Source organism: Sturnus vulgaris, chromosome 15 (genome assembly GCF_052056855.1).
Source record: "Sturnus vulgaris isolate bStuVul1 chromosome 15, bStuVul1.hap1, whole genome shotgun sequence".
NCBI lineage: Eukaryota > Metazoa > Chordata > Aves > Passeriformes > Sturnidae > Sturnus > Sturnus vulgaris.
The window spans coordinates 18,471,227-18,484,820 of NC_142257.1; the positions used below are offsets into that span (position 1 = coordinate 18,471,227).

At 64.3% G+C, this 13,594-nt stretch overlaps 1 protein-coding gene across 1 annotated transcript; it reads left to right on the forward strand.

Moving 5' to 3' along the window:
* Nucleotides 1-1,451: 1,451 nt before the first annotated feature.
* PCDH1 (protocadherin 1) lies at nucleotides 1,452-13,342 on the forward strand. The gene is made up of 3 exons (XM_014889615.2): nucleotides 1,452-1,766; nucleotides 7,554-8,368; nucleotides 9,861-13,342. The coding sequence occupies exons 1-3, from the start codon at nucleotides 1,703-1,705 to the stop codon at nucleotides 12,129-12,131; spliced, it is 3,150 nt and encodes a 1,049-aa protein (XP_014745101.2). The 5' UTR covers nucleotides 1,452-1,702; the 3' UTR covers nucleotides 12,132-13,342.
* Nucleotides 13,343-13,594: the final 252 nt, after the last annotated feature.

The following is a 13,594-nucleotide window of genomic DNA, read 5'->3' on the forward strand; positions in this document are numbered from 1 at the left end:
ACAAACCCCACAGCTCCTCTCGCTGCCCCAAAGGTGGGCTCTGACCTTCCCTGCCTTCTCACTTCACATCTTCTGCTAAATTGGCTTCATGTGAATTGACACTCGGACAAAAAAAAAAAAAAACCCGCGCACGGACGCGGAGGAGCCGACATCTCTGCAGGAGCAGAAAGTCTGGGAGGAGAGCTGGGCTCTCCATCCTGAGGGGTGACTCTCCAGCCCCCTTTTCCTGCCTGGCGGGACGCAGCCACACCACGGCGCTGAACCCGCTTGCTGCCGGGGAAAAGAGGGGAGATTTGGGAGAAAAGCACGGCAATTTTGGGGGGAAAACGGGGTGATTTAGGGGGTGAGATGGAGCCGGGCTGCTCCGAGCAGGCAGGCGCAGCCTCTAGATGGTGCAGTCATGCAGCCGAGCTGAGCATGTGTGCAGCGAAGGGCGCTGCGCAACAGGTTGGCGTAGCTCAGCGGGGAGACGCGCTCCCATCCTCGCTGCGGCGGAGCGGGAAGGACTTTCCAGCATCCTGGCGAGAAATCCGCGCTGCAACCGGCCCGGAGGGCGGGTGAGGGGCAGCGCCAAGGGCTGCGAGACCCTCGGAGGGTGCCCAGGGTTTTGGCAGGGTCGGGCTGCAGCTCCAGCCCCTGGCAGGGAGCGCGGAGGCGGCAAAGGAAGGGGCAGCAAGGGAAGGGGCAGCCCCGGAGCGCGCTGTCCCCAGGAGCGCGGGGACTTTGCTCGGCCAGCCGGGGTGAGCCAGAGCAGCTTGTGAAGGGCGCTGGGAGCTCGCTGGTGCTTTTGGGAGCCGCAGGTGCTCCGTGCCTGCCTGCTGAGCCCCGACACCCCGCAATAAATAAAGCCGTGATTCACCGAGGTGTGACGGCAGAGCACGGCGGCCGCTCCAGCCTCAGCACCGCAGCCAAAGAGGAGCTTTGCAGCCTGGCCGCAGCCCTGCTGGGCTGGGGGGGCCGCGGACGGCTGGGCACAGCCCCCGGTGGGCTCGGTCCCACCGAGGGACCCTCCCGGCCGCGCTGGCCCCGTGCAGTGGGGTTGTGGGGTTGTGAAGCGCCGGCTGGAAGAATAAATGAGCGAGTTAATCATTAAGAGCACCGAGAGGGGAGTGAAAAGGGAGAGCCGAGCCGCACGTGTGCGGGCGCGCAGCGGAGGGGTCCCCGGGGTGAGGGGATCCGGGGGGACCCCTGTTCTGCTCGGCGCTGGGAGCGGTGCCGGCAGCCCCGAACCGGGCGGCTCTGCCCCGCAGCCGCTGCCCGCTGGTGCCGGCAGCCCGGCCGGGCTCGGGATCTGATAAGGAGCCGGAGCTCCACCTCCCCGTGGTGGTGGTGGCGGCGAGAGGCGGAGGCAGCGGCGGGCGGGGGGGGGAAGGGGCCGTGCCTGCGCTGCGCTTCCCCTGCACATCCTCACACACACCGAGGGACGGAGGCGGGCACGGACCGAGCTGCCCACCGGGGCTGCCTCCAGCCTGAGCCGCCGCTCCGCCGAAGGAGCCGCAGCCCCGGCCCGGGGAGGGGGGCGGTTCCCACGGGACATTTATATTTTTTTTTGCCCCCCCTCCCCCCTTTTTTTTCTTTTTTTTTTTTTTTTTCCTTTCTTTTTTTTTTTAATTTTTTTTTTCCTCATTTGGTTTTCATCCGTGGATAGCACTCGAGAGGAGCCGGGGGGTGGGGGTAGCCCGGTCCCGGCGGGAAGGAGGCGATGGAGACGCCGCGGGACCAGAGCGCAGGGGCTCGGCACGGAGCGCAGCGCCGGCACCATCCAAGTAAGAGCTGCGGAGGGGCCGGGACCCCCGCCCGCAGCCAGGCAGAGCCTCGGGAGGGGGGGGGGTGCAGGATGCCCCGCACCGGAGCTCGGCGCTGTGCGGGAGCGCGGGGCCGGGCGGCGGCGGCAGCGGCGCTGGCGAGCATCCCGCTCCCGAGCATCCCGCATCCCTCCGCTCCCCTCCGCGCCGGGCTGCGCGGGGCTCCGCGGCCAGCGGGGCGGCTCCCGCTTGTCCCCGTTCCCGCCCGGCGCTGCCACTTGTTGTGCGGAGCGGAGCGGAGCGCGGCCAGCCCCGCACAGCGCAGCGCAGCGCAGGGCGGGCGGTGGTTGCGGGAGGGCGGCTGTGGCGGGGGCTGAGCGCGTGTTTCGGGGTGTTTTATTTTTTCCGCGTGGGGGGTGGCCCTGGGTGTGTGTCCCTCGTCCAGCCCTGGGTGTGTGCGCCCGCGGGGTGCGCGGCTGCGTGGGAGCCGCAGAAGTTGCGGGCGAGCCGGGAGCCGGCTGGGAGCGGGGCTGTGTGTGAGCCGGGAGCCGGAGCGGCGGGACGAGAGGGGCTGGCGGGGAGTCCGCGTGGGGTGGTTGCGACAGCGGGGTGCGGGGACACGAGTGGGGTTGCGCGTGTCTGTGTGCGGAGAGGTGTGTGTGTGTGTGTGTGTGTGTGTGACGGGGTGTGCGTGCGGTGAGTGTGTCAGCCGGCTCGGAATGTGTCAGCGGGTTCCGAGTGTGCCAGCCGGTTTCGAGTGTGCCAGCCGACTCTGAGTGTGCCAGCCGGTTCCGAGTGTGTCAGCGGGCTGTGCGTGTCTCTGCGCCGCGGACGATCCGTGTTTCCCGGTACGCGAGGCTGAGCGCGGAGCCGGTGCCGGCAGAGCGGCTCCCGTGCTTTTTTCACGGGTGTCTGCGTGCGTGTGTCCGTGTGTGTGTCCGTGTGTGTGTGTGTGCGTGTCTCTGTGAGTGTCTCTGCTGTCGGAACCGCCTGGAGGAGCGGGGGCTCCGCTCCCCTCCCTGCCCGCAGCCGGAGCCGGCTCCAGCCGGAGCCTCAGCCCGGGCAGCGCCGCGGGGACCGGGGAGCCTCGGCCGCGGCGGGTGGCAGCGGAGCCCGGCCTCCATCCTCCCTCCCAGCCGCTGCAGACCGTCCTCCCCGTCCTCCCCCGGCCCACTGCGAGGCCGGGGGGACCCTGTCCCCCTTCTCCAAGGTCCCCCCGACCCTCGCGGCTGCATCCCCGGAGCAGAGCCGCTCCCGCTGTGCCCAGCTCCCAGCGGCCCTGCCGGGGTGTTTCAGGCCCGCGACATTTTTGTCGTCCCCCAGGGTCCCTCTCCAGCTGGGGTGGAGGGTGGGATGGTGGCGGGAGGGGACAGGAGCCCGGAGTGGCTTTGGGGGACCCACGGCTGGGAGGATGGGGGTGCCAGTCCAGGGAGGCTCTGACAGGTCTCTGCCTCGCTGGCTGCCAGAGTTGGGAGGGATGTGGAGAAGGCAGCGAGAGGAGGGAGGGCCCTGGGCTTTGCCGGCTTTTCATCACTGCCCAGCTCCTCAGGGATGATTTTGGAGTGACGCTGTTGCCAGGCCAGTGGGGTTCCTCCTCGCGGGGTGCTCTGGCTCCGGGCGCTCGGGCCCAGCCTGCAGAAACGCCGAGCAGCCGCAGTGGCAGCCGGAGCTGGAGCAAATCCTGGGACGTGCCACGGAATACCCAGGATTCAGCCCATCCGTGCCTCCGGCGCAGGGCTGACCAGCAGCGGCCGTTCTCACGACTGACAGCTCCTGATCTCCACGCCGAGCTGGGATGAGCTGTTTGCTGTTTGCTGCTTGCCCGGGTGTTGCTCCAGCTCCGGGTGTCGGAGCAGCGCTGGGGGGAGCGCAGGGTGGGGGGGATTAGCACTTGTGTGCTCAGTGCGGGCTTTGGACTGACTTGTAAGCCGTGGCTCCGAGCCACGCAATCAGCCTTTGGGAGCAAGGAGAGGCTGGACTTTGGTGCCCATTCCCGAATCGGTGCTGCCTCCCGTGGCACGGGGCCAGGAGGCTGTGGGAATCACAGGGAGCACAGGCTTGTTCGAGCAGTTGCTTAAATTCGCGGCGCTTTATAGCCTCTCTCTCATTAAGGCTTGTTTTTTTTTGGTGGGGATGGCTGAATTCTGTCGGATTTTGCATGCCACTGTCCTCCGAGAGCTTCCCAGTCATGCATTAAGCAGCGTGACTAACGCCTCTCTCATGTGGTTCAGTCTCTCTCACACTCTCCCCGTAGGGAGAAATGTGTGTGCGGAGGAATAGTTGTTTTGGGAGGGGTTTTTATTTTTAAGTGCTCTGTGCTTTGCCAGCAGGTTGGAAAAAGGTGCCTGGCACCAGAGAAGAAAGTGTGGGATGGTCCTTAGATCCCATGGGAAAATAGCCTGGTGCCTTGGACTGGCCCCTGGGAAGCCTGAGTCTCCTGCACAGACGTGCTTGTGGAGGCTTCTTCCTCCTCCTCCTCCTCCTCACGCCCAGCTCTGGGCTCTCACGTCGGCGCTGTGTCATTCGCACCCCTGGGTGCCGAGCAGGATTCCTGACCCTGCTGATTCCTTATCCTGCCGAGCCCAGGGCCCCTGGTGCCTTCCAGCACTGTCCCTCAGGCTCCCAGCCCATCTCCTCCTTCCACTCCCTGCTCTGCAGGGCTCCTTCCTTCACCTGCAGGAATGGGGCTTGGGTTCAGACTCCAGCCCTGTTTGTGGAGCAGAAATCCTGGGTGCTGTGCACCTTTGGGTGACACCCTTCCTCCTCCAGCCTGGCACAGGGCTCCTGGCGTTTCCAGCTGCTGGGCTCAGCCTCCCAGCTCTCTCAGCCATGTGAGGCATCGGCACTGCCTTGAGACTTTCCTCTTTCTTTTCCTTCGATCTTTCACCTCGCACCACGGCTTAGTCAGGATGTGGCTACGTCACCAACAGCCAGGGCCCAGCCCAGTGCAAACAGCTCAGTGCAAACAGCCCAGCAGCGGGCACGGCCCCGCTCCCAGCCCGGCCATCCTCTGGGAGCCTTTTCCCAACAGCTGGAGCTTCCCATCTTCCCTGTCCTCACTCACAGCCATCCCCAACCGGAGCTCGGGGCTGAGGGAGCTCGGGGCTGAAGGAGCTCGGGGCAGATTCACCCCGTGGAGGAGGATGTGGGGAGTCTGGTGTGGGGGATGTGGCAGACACGAGTGTGACCCAGGTGGCAGTGCCCCCGCACGGGTGACATCACACACAAGCACAGGTGGCGGTGCCATGTGCACACACGTGCAGGAGCTAACACCTGGAGCGGGCAGGGATGTTGTCCTTGCCCCCTGTGACACACCTGAACACCCTGCTAGGGCACAGGTGTGATGTGTGTGTTACCCACGGACACACGGCCGTGCTCCGGGCACGGGCACATCCCTGGAATGCTCACAGGGCACGGCTGGCACAGACACACACGTGTGTGCACACTCTGCACGTGTGATGCACAGATCTGCTGTGTTTCTGCTCGGCTCCCGACCTCCTCCATGCTCAGCCTGGGCCAGAGATGTAAGAGGAATGGATTGCTGTCCTCATCCCTTCCTGCTGGATCACACATCCCAGCGCTGGTGTGGGTCAGTTCTGCACGGCCTCAGCCGGCTGAGGATGGCTCTGCTCTGCACACGAAGGAAGTGGCAGGACAAGGGGGCAGAAGCAACCTTGGCTTCAGGGCCACAGTCTGCTCTCCAGGCACGGAGATGTGTTTCCACTGCGAAGGCAGAACTCATCTCTTCCATGTCCCCATGCCCGTGGGGAAGCAGAGGGATGGAGGCACTGGGAGCTGTTGGCTTGTGGGGAGTCACAAGGAGGACAGTGCAGGGTGTTCCCCTTCCTGATGAGTTGCACAGTGCCAGGCTAACCAGGAGCTGGGCACTTGCTGTGTGGCACCACGGAGGGGGATGGTCACGGAGCGTTTGCCCATGGAACATTTGCTTATCCTTGGGTACAGAATATGGAGAGAGAGCGATGGGAGCGGTGAGAGCAGGGTGATGCTGTGAGGCCTTGGCAGATGTGTGTGGCTGTTAATTTTAGGGCACCCAATCCTTGGGTTTTTGGGTGCCAGTGAGCTGTGCTGAACCCCTTTATGCTCACGGCTCAGCAGAAGCTGTGTGGGTGCTCCTGGACCCTGGAGGAGGAAAATGTGTTCCCAGAACGGAAACCAGGGAACGAGAAATCTGGTGGCCAAGCACAGCACCAAACAGGGGCTTGGTGGCAGGACATGTGGCTTGGCACAGGAGGGGACAGTCTGTGGGGCTGGCCGTGTGCCTGGCACGGCCTGGGCAGTGTGTGGGCACGGAGAAGAGATGCCAGTGGTGGGGGCAGCGGTGCAGGGGTGCAGCAGTGCAGGGGTGTCTCTGCAATGCAGGGGGGCAGCGCTCCCGCTGCAGCAGCAGGGTGGGCATGGGGTGGGCACCCAGTGCGTGCCATGTCCCAGACTGGAGTGGGAGGGAACGGGAAGGAACAGTGTGTCTGCAGTGAGCAAGGGAACAGGAGCTGCTGGCGCAGGGTGTGGGGTTGCCTAGTGACTGTGCAGCGAGGGGGATGCTGTGCTGCCGTTGCAGTGAGCCGGGGCTGGGCACTGCTGGGGGCTGCCCGGGGGGTTCCTGCACTGCAGCAGAGCCTGGACAGGGAGCCGGTGTCCCTCTGGCTGCCAGGGACAGCGGGGGTGGCAGTGCTCCACAGGCAGCACGGGAGGGATGATGCTCAGGGCCGCTGCATCCCTGCAGTGCCGGGTGGGTGGTGCCTCTGTACCTCGCAGTGCGAGGCTGGCAGTGCCACTGTGCTGGCAGTGCAGCAAGGGCAGTGCTGCTCTGTCCCTGCCACAGCGGTGTCCCACGGCCCTGCAGTGCTGGAGGGGTGGCAGCCCTGCATCTCCGCAGTGCCCCGTGGCCCTGCGGTGCCCTGCAGCCCTGCAGTGCTGGATGGGCAGCAGTCCTGCATTCCTGCAGTGTCCCCGAAGTGATGGCTGCTGCTGTTCCTGCAGTGCAGGCAGTGATGGATGGGAGGGAGCTGTCTGCTGGCAGTGCCCCGTGTCCCTGCAGTGCTGGGTGCATGGCAGCCCTGCATCCCTGCGGCGATCCATGGCCCTCCATCCCTGCATGAGTGGCAGCCCCACGTCCCTGCAGTGCCTTGTGTCCCTGGGTGGGTGTCAGCCCTGTGTCCCTTCAGTGTCCCATGTCCCTGCAGTGCCAGATGGGTGTCAGCCCTGTGTCCCTTCCGTGTCCCATGCCCCTGCAGTGCCGACTGGGTGTCAGCCCCACATCCTGGCAGTGCTGGACCCCGTAGAGCAGGCAGAGCTCCCCGTTTGGTGCTCCCATTTCTGCAGTGCTGGCAGCTGTGTGCAGTGCCCGTGTGTCCCTGCCGTGTGTGGCAGGCAGTGCCCCTGCACTGGTGGCACACAATGCTCCTGTGTTTGGGTGGTGAGAAGCTGTCTCAGAGCCTGGCTGGCTCCCATCGGGTTGTTGGCAGCAGGCTGCCTTCAGTCCACCCTGTTAGTGTGCCTCGTTGGGTCTAATTACAGTTGGTGTGGTGACGAAGAGGGTGGACAGTGGCAGGAGTGGCTTCCTGCAAGTGGCAAGGCTGAAGTTTCAATGACAGGGTTGCTCACTCCAGCAGGGCGTTGCAGGAACTCTGCGAGCTGGGACGGATCCTTTGGGGCACTGGAGGCTGCCAGGAGCCGACCCCAGCAGCCCCTTCCCTCGGGGAGCCGTGCCAGGACTGTGTGCAGTCCCACAGTGGGATAAACCAGGGAAGTGGGCTGGTCCCTAACCTCCGGTGTCTGTGTCTCCTCCAGCTCCCCTGCAGCGCAGGATGAACCCGCTGGCATCCTGCCTGGGCTTGTGGCTCCTCTGCCAGCTCCCTGCCCTGGCCTCGGGGACACGTGTGATCTACAAAGTGCAGGAGGAGCAACCCCCCAACAGCCTCATAGGGAGCCTGGCCTCCGACTACGGCTTACCAGACATGGGGCACCTCTACAAGCTGGAAGTGGGGGCCCCGTACCTCCGTGTGGATGGCAAGACCGGGGACATCTACACCACAGAGACCTCCATCGACCGGGAGAACCTGCGGGAGTGCCAGCACCTCCTGCCCGGAGACCCCTGCTACCTGGAGTTCGAGGTGTCCATCACGAACCTGAACGCCAACAGCAGCCCACGCCTGCTCGAGGGGCAGATCGAGGTGCTCGATATCAATGACAACACCCCCAACTTCGCCTCGCCCGTCCTCACCCTCTCCATCCCCGAAAACACCAACATCGGGACGCTCTTCCCCATCCCCCTGGCCATGGACCGGGACTCGGGCCCCAACGGTGTTGCCTCCTACGAGCTGATGGCAGGTCCGGAGGCACAGGAGCTCTTTGGGCTGCAGGTGGCCGAGGACCAGGATGAGAAGCAGCCTCAGCTGATCGTCATGGGCAACCTGGACCGGGAGCAGTGGGACTCCTACGATCTGACCATCAAGGTGCAGGACGGGGGGAACCCCCCGCGGGCGAGCAGTGCCCTGCTCCGCATCACCATCCTGGACATGAACGACAACGCGCCCAAGTTCGAGAAGGCCCTGTACGAGGCAGAGCTGTCCGAAAACAGCCCTGTGGGCCACTCTGTCCTCCAGGTGAGCGCAGGGGACTCTTTCCTCACAGTTTCCTCTCCTGCCTGGCTGCAGGAACAGCCCAGGAGCCGTGGTTCCTGCAGGGAGGAGGGAGGGCTGGATGGAGGAGCCCGCAGCGTCAGCCGGGGCTGGGTTGTCACATCTGCTCGAGTGGGGTCGGAGAAGATGCTCAGGAAGCCGGAGCGGGGCTGCAGGACACGGCTGAGGGAGCTGTAGGGAGCAGGGCTGCGGGTTACTGGGAGGGCTGGGACCTGAGGGCCACCGGGAGTCTGGCTCGGGGCCAGCGTGGTCTCAGTGCTGCCCGCGGACAAGACATAGAGCCTTTCATGAGTTGCATTCCCTTGGCTGCTCCATGGAAACTCGGGAGGTGGGGACAGGGAGCATCCCTGCTGCCCGTGTGCAGGGCTGGCCACGGCTCTGGAGGTGCCCTGCTGTCTGCAGCGAGCGGGGGCTCTGCCTCGTCTCGGGCAGTGCTGCAAACCGGCCCGGAGAGCCCAAGGGGTTGGATCTTGGTGGATTCGGCTTGGAGGGGGCATTGAGATGATAGTAGTCGACATCTGTTTATCTGCAGCTGCCATCTTAATAAGCGGAGCGCGGCCAGCTCTCATCTGCCTGCTAATTCTGATGTGAATTTTTTAAGAATTCATTTTTCACTGTTAAGAGAATGGGAGTTGGAAGCAGATAAGGGAGCTGCATGGCCGGGAGGAGAATGGGCTGAGACGCCGCTGCTGCCATTGCTCAGCTTTTATCTTTCAGGGGGAAAATGACTTCCGCCTGTTTTGTGAGTGGAGGTAAAAGGTGGAATTTACATTTAACAACTTTCGTTCTCCATCCAAATCTGCTGAGCAAGATAACGGCGGAGCAGCAAATGGTGCAGAGAAGAGGCTGCTCAGAGAGCCGATTAGGGAGGCAAATGTTAGACAAACCTCATCTTCTTTAGAAAGCAAATAATAGGCGTAGAGGCAGGTTTATGGGGACGCAGGGCTCCTGGCGGGTGGGTGGGGATGGACGGTGCCGTGCAGGGCTCAGGCAGCCCCAGCCCCTGCTTGGCTGCGTCCCCGGATGCCGCGGCGCAGCTGCTGCAGCTCCGCACATCGCTGCCTCCCTCCTCGCCCTCACCTGAGCCAGGCAGCTGCTCCAGCCCCTCCTCGGGGGCACAGCTGGAGCTGTCCCTCCCTGCTGCTGGCTGGGTCTCAGCGGCACGGTTCCATGGATCCGGAGGATTCCCTGCGTGCCGGAGCCGGCCGGGAGGGGAGCGCAGCCAACCGGCCCAGCCAGTTTCTCCGGAAGAGCGAGGCAAAGGCTCCGTGCCTGAGGGCGGCTCCCAGCTGCTCTGCCGGTCTCAGGCTCTTTGCCCCACAGTCCTTGGCCCCAGAAGAGGAAATCCTGGTTTTTCCCCCCCGGCTGTCCCCAGGGAAGGCCGCGGTGGTTTGCGGAGGGGCTGGCTCCGCCGTGCCCTCGTGTCCCGCTCACCGATTGTCCCTCTGTCCCCCAGGTGAAAGCCAACGATTCGGACCAGGGCTCCAACGCCGAGATCGACTACTCCTTCCACCAGGCCTCGGACATGGTGCGGCGGCTGCTGCGCCTGGACCGCGCCACGGGGCTCATCACCGTGCAGGGCCCCATCGACCGCGAGGACATCGGCACCCTCAAGTTCTCCGTCATGGCCAAGGACAAGGGCGCCAACCCCAAGAGCGCCCGCACGCAGGTGGTGGTCACCATCAAGGACATGAACGACAACGCGCCCTCCATAGAGATCCGCGGTATAGGGTTGGTCACCCACCAGGATGGCATGGCCAACATCTCGGAGGACGTGCCAGTAGAGACAGCAGTGGCTCTGGTGCAGGTGTCCGACCGAGATGAGGGTGAAAACGCCGTGGTGACCTGCGTGGTGGCCGGTGACGTCCCGTTCCAGCTGCGCCAGGCCAGCGAGACAGGGAGCGACAGCAAGAAGAAATATTTCCTGCAGACCACCACACCGTTGGACTACGAGTCAGTGAAGGAGTACACGATTGAGATCGTGGCCGTGGACTCGGGGAACCCGCCGCTCTCCAGCACCAACTCCTTGAAGGTGCAGGTGATGGACGTCAATGACAACGCCCCTGTGTTCAGCCAGAGCTTCACTGAGGTTGCCTTCCCTGAGAACAACGAGCCCGATGAGCTGGTCATGGAGGTGAGTGCCACGGACGCTGACAGCGGCTCCAACGCCAAGCTGGTTTATTCCCTGGTGACAGACCCCTCCTCCAAGGGCTCCTTCACCATTGACCCCGACTCCGGGGAGATCCGGGTGAAGGCGGTGCTGGACCGAGAGCAGCGGGAACGCTACGAGTTCTTGGTGGTGGCGGAAGATAAGGGCAGCCCCAGCAAGCAGGGCACGGCGTCCGTGGCCATCAATGTCATGGACAGGAATGACAATGACCCCAAGTTCATGCTGAGTGGCTACAACTTCTCGGTGATGGAGAACATGCCGCCCCTCAGCCCCGTGGGCATGGTGACGGTCATCGATGCTGACAAAGGAGAAAATGCCCGGATCCAGCTGTCGGTGGAGCAAGACAACGGGGATTTTGTCATCCAAAATGGCACTGGCACCATCCTTTCCAGCATCTCTTTTGACCGGGAGCAGCAGAGCACCTACACCTTCCGACTCAAGGCGGTGGACGGTGGGGATCCCCCCAGGTCTGCCTACGTGGGGGTGACCATCAACGTCTTGGATGAGAATGACAACGCCCCCTTCATCACCTCCCCCTCCAACGCCACCTACAAGCACATCCTGCCCCACACCAGCCCCGGCCAGCAGGTGAGCAAGGTCAAGGCAGAGGACATCGACTCGGGCATCAACGCCGAGCTCATCTACAGCATCACGGGAGGAAACCCCTTCGAGCTCTTCCAGATCTCCCCGCAGAGCGGGGACATCACCCTGGAGAAGGAGATCCTGCGCAAGCACCACGGCCTGCACCGCCTGGTCGTGCGCGTCAACGACAAGGGCAAGCCCTCGCGGCACGGCACGGCTCTGGTGCACTTCTACGTCAACGAGACGCTGGCCAACCGCACGCTGCTGGACACGCTGGTGGGCCACAGCCTGGACACCCCGCTGGACATCGACATCGCCGGCGACCCCGAGTACGAGCGCAGCAAGCAGCGCAGCAACATCCTCTTCGGGGTCATCGCCGGCATCGTGGCCGTCACCCTGGTCATCGTGCTGGTGGTCCTGGTGCGCTACTGCCGGCAGCGCGAGGCCAAGAGCGGCTACCAGGCGGGCAAGAAGGAGACCAAGGACCTGTACGCGCCCAAGCAGGCCAGCAAGAGCGGGAAGAGCAAGGGCAAGGTGAAGAAGAGCAAGTCTCCCAAGCCACCCAAGCCCACGGAGGATGAGGAGGAGACGGGCCTGCAGAAATCGCTCAAGTTCAACCTCATGAACGACTCCGTCAGCGACAGCCCCCGGATCCACCTGCCCCTGAACTACCCTCCGGGCAGCCCGGACCTGGGCCGCCACTACCGCTCCAACTCGCCGCTGCCCTCCATCCAGCTGCAGCCTCAGTCACCCTCTGCCTCCAAGAAGCACCAAGTGGTGCAGGACCTGCCGGCCACCAACACCTTTGTTGGCACCGGGGACAACAACTCGACGGGCTCCGAGCAGTACTCGGACTACAGCTACCGCACCAACCCCCAGAAATACACCAACAAGCAGGTAGGAGAGCTCATCCTGAGGCCGGCAGCGGCCCCCCCGCTGCACCGGGGAGCCATCTGGACAGAGGTGTGGGAGTGAGCGTGGACTGGCCCCCAGCCCTGCATGCGTGGCCCCAGGGGGCTGGAGTTGGACTACCCCGGAGCCGAGCCACAGAGCCTGGGCGTGGTGCAGGGAGGGGATGGGGACGGTGTGGGGGAGGTCAAAACCTGTCCGAGCCTTTGTCGGAGCGCCCGGGGCTGGGTCCTGGTGGCGCTGCCTGAGTGACGGTGACGCAAAGGGCGCTGCATGTGTGTGGCTCTGCATGTGGGGCTATGGGCAGGGAATGCCACCCGCCTGCCTCCCCTCCGGGGACCACTCTAAGAGCACCAAGGAGGGCGATGCCCACCCTCCCGTCCCTCCCTCTGCTTGGGCTGGCTCATGGGGAGGAGGGACTGGTCCTGCTCCTGCCACAGCCGGGTTCCAGCCCTGCCCTGCTCCAGGGAGCAGCTGGGGAAGGCTCTGGCCTCACTGTTGCCAGCCCGGCTGAACCTGCCACCATCCCTGCGCCAGGGCGCCTCAAAGGGAGCTCTGCGCCCGCTGCGGCTGCCCGGGCAGGTGAGGCTGGGTGGAGGAGCAAAGCTCTGCCTTTTTCCCAGGCTCAGGCTCCGGCTTCCCCCAGGCTCGGGCCCTCTGCCACAGCCGGCACGGTGAAATCCAGGCTTCCCTTAGCACGAGCTGTGGCTCTGCGGGAGAGGGCTCGCAGATCGCGGTGGCACGGGAGTGGCCCCGGTGGCACGGGAATGGCCCGTCCGTGTGGCGGGGCTGGGGCTGTGCTGGGGGCCGGCGGAGAGGGGCACTGGGGCGTCTGCTGCGGTCGGGTCACTGCTCTTGGTGTCGCCGGGGGGGTTCTCTGCGTGCAGGGCAGGGTGGAGGCAGGTCTTGGCTGCTCGCTGGTGTGCACTGGAGCTGGGAGCTGAGCCACGAGGTCGTGGGCTGAGTGTGGAGCTTGCAGGACCCTCTTTCTCGGGCTGTCTGGCCACTTAGGAGCTTGCACCACGTTTCTGCTTTGGCACTTCTGTCCTTAGCCAGCCAGGGAGGGAGAGGGGGAGCGAGTGCCTGTGGCTTTATCTTCTTCCTGGGGCCCTGTGGGTGAGGACCACCCACTCCCCCTCCGTGCTGTACCCCCTGTGCCCCGTGAGACCCCTGCCCCCCTTCTTTGTAACCCGGTGAGCGGCAGGCTGGGCTCCTGCCGTGGGGCTGAGCTCAGCTGCCCTGTTGGATTTGACTTCAATAAAGTTTTCTATTTTTGACCGGTTGTGCCTTATTTTCCCTGCTGCCCCTGAGGAGGCCCTCACTCCCAGCAATTTCCCAGGCATATTTTCCATGTCCTTGGCCACTGGAGCACTCAGGCCCTGTGAGGAGGCCAGAAGTGATGCTCACGTGGGCCGGCCATCTGCACAAACCCTCCACCACACCCCAGCGTGGCCAGACCAGAGGCCTCATGGTGCTGACCCTTCATCCTCAGGTTGATGTGTCCCATGTCCAGCCACTTCCTGGCCCTG